The sequence below is a fragment of the Elephantulus edwardii genome, unplaced genomic scaffold (assembly GCF_000299155.1).
Source record: "Elephantulus edwardii isolate Elephantulus edwardi_28Jun2011 unplaced genomic scaffold, EleEdw1.0 scaffold00037, whole genome shotgun sequence".
NCBI lineage: Eukaryota > Metazoa > Chordata > Mammalia > Macroscelidea > Macroscelididae > Elephantulus > Elephantulus edwardii.
This window is the reverse complement of record NW_006399787.1, coordinates 20,991,694-20,993,805: the sequence shown is the minus strand read 5'-3', so window position 1 is coordinate 20,993,805 and position 2,112 is coordinate 20,991,694. Positions and strand designations below refer to the sequence as shown.

Below are 2,112 nucleotides of genomic sequence, written 5' to 3'. Positions count from 1 at the left end.
ACCTTCTCTGCCTCATTCTTAAAGTCTCTTAACCAGGACTGGGCCTGATTAGTCCACAGTCAGCACGGAGTCCAATCACTGCTCAGCCACAGGCCCACACTGCCATCCTCTGAACTTGGCTGTGATCCATAAACCCTTTGCAATGTCCCTCTGTGGTCTCCACATCACCCCACCCCCATAAAGACACGTGACCAGGCCCCCTTACACAGACAGCAGTCCACAGAGGAGGGTGTGTGCACCCCATGTGACTGAGGTCTGGCGGGGCTTGTGCTGTACAGAAGGGGCCAATCCCATCTTCTGGGTCTGTGTCCATGGGCCCCACCCGCCAGCCCCCTGAGTCAGTCAGTCTTGACATGGCCATTGGCCAGGGCGAGGGGACCACCAGGCTCCCCGGGCTCTGCGTCCTTGTCGAAGCGCAAGCGGAGGGTGTTGCGGATAATGAACTGTTCCACGATGAGCGCCCCACAGAACCAGGGCACGGCGTACTCCAGGGTGATGAGGCCCATGAAGTCAAAGTCGAACTGGGAGTAGTCCCAGGGACAGGCGTTGAACTGGCGCAGGATGAAGCCGGTGGTGAACTCCCACAGGTAGGTCCAGAAGGTGTAGATGAGGCAGCGCAGAAGCAGGGGGCAGCGGTCCCGCAGGCGCAGGTACATGCGCTCCACGATGAGGATGGAGGTGCCGTAGATAAACAGGGCCCACACGCTCGTGACGCCCGGGAACTTCCAGTTCAAGTTCACCACGAACTCCCAGGCCGCCGTGAACATCACCTCGCAGAAGTAGCCATGGATGGCGTACAGGTACCAGCGGGACAGCGCCGTCAGGGGTTCCGCAGAAGACATGGTGCTGAGGGGGGTCAGCGTCTAGGAACACAAAGGAGACGGTGAGGGAGGGGGAGACCTTTCACTTCTGTCTCTCCCTCATCTGTCCAGGGCTCCCCGTGGTCATGCTGGAGGGAGAGACCCTTTCCACCCACATCCCCATCACCCGTCCAGGGCTCCCTGTGGCCACGCTGGCGGGCCTGCCTCTACTTTCTTCCTCCTCTAGTTACCAGCCATATTCCTTATCATATTACCCATTATCTTATATGGCCAATATTTTATTTCATATTCCATATTTTGACCAGGTGGGCATGATAATAAAAATAAGAAAATAAACATCTACCTTTGTGTTGTGATGTTTTTTTCATGAGCAACTACTCACATGCTACTTAGCTATGCTCCCATAAGATTTTTTTCTTTTTCTCTTTTTATTGTTAAACTAATTTACAAAATTTGAATGCATTATGGTTGCCCTAGTATACACATCACCCTCATTTCTGACCTACTAGGAATTCTGGTGGGAGCTCTGGTGACTTAGTGAATAAGGAGTTGTACTGCCAACCCAAAGGCACATGGTTCGAATCCACCAGCTGCTCTGTAGGAGAAAAACTGGCAGTCTCCTCCCATTCAATTTATAGCTTCTGAAAATCCCCTGGAAGGTCAGCTATGAGTCATTTCTCGCTCCATGGCAATGAGGTTTTGAGAAGTCCTGGGATAACATAAATAAGTGCTAGACTACTAAACCCACCAGCTGGCATTTCAGACACATTCAGAGGCACCTCACAAGTAAGGTGTCACTTCAGAAAGATCTTGAAAAACTGGAATTGACTCAGGGGCAATCAGCAAAAGCTGATGCTTCATTCAGCCTATCCACTGAGGACTCCACCTTTCCTCTGTTTTTCTCATAGACATCTCACATTTCTGAGATACGTTTTATTCATTCACTGCTGGATGTTTTCTTCCCTCCTCCTCCCTACCCCTTTCTCCTAGTCCTGCAATGCAACCTTTGTTCCAGATTGTTGTTATCTATATAATATCTAATCATATATTCCTTTTGGACTGTTCTTCCCCTCATCTGCTTAATGCAATCTTTATTATCTATCCACTCCTTTCCTATTCTACCCTCAATCCCCCCTTGTTAATTATATAACAGTGGTGTTACACAGCATTGTCCTTTTGTGACTGAGATATTTTACTCAGCATAATGTCTTCTAGGCTCCCTCACATTGTGTAATATTTTATGAGTTCACTGTTTTTTAGTGCTGGATAATAGTCCATTGTGTGAACGTAC

The 2,112-nt window shown here is 49.4% G+C and overlaps 1 protein-coding gene across 1 annotated transcript; it reads right to left on the bottom strand.

Annotated features, from left to right (window-relative positions):
• Positions 1-338: 338 nt before the first annotated feature.
• TMEM229B (transmembrane protein 229B) lies at positions 339-842 on the bottom strand. Its single transcript, XM_006884761.1, has one exon. The coding sequence runs from the start codon at positions 840-842 to the stop codon at positions 339-341; it is 504 nt and encodes a 167-aa protein (XP_006884823.1).
• Positions 843-2,112: the final 1,270 nt, after the last annotated feature.

Excerpts from the sequence above, each read along its gene's own strand:
- TMEM229B (XM_006884761.1), bottom strand. The coding sequence starts at position 842 with ATGTCTTCTGCGGAACCCCTGACGGCGCTGTCCCGCTGGTACCTGTAC.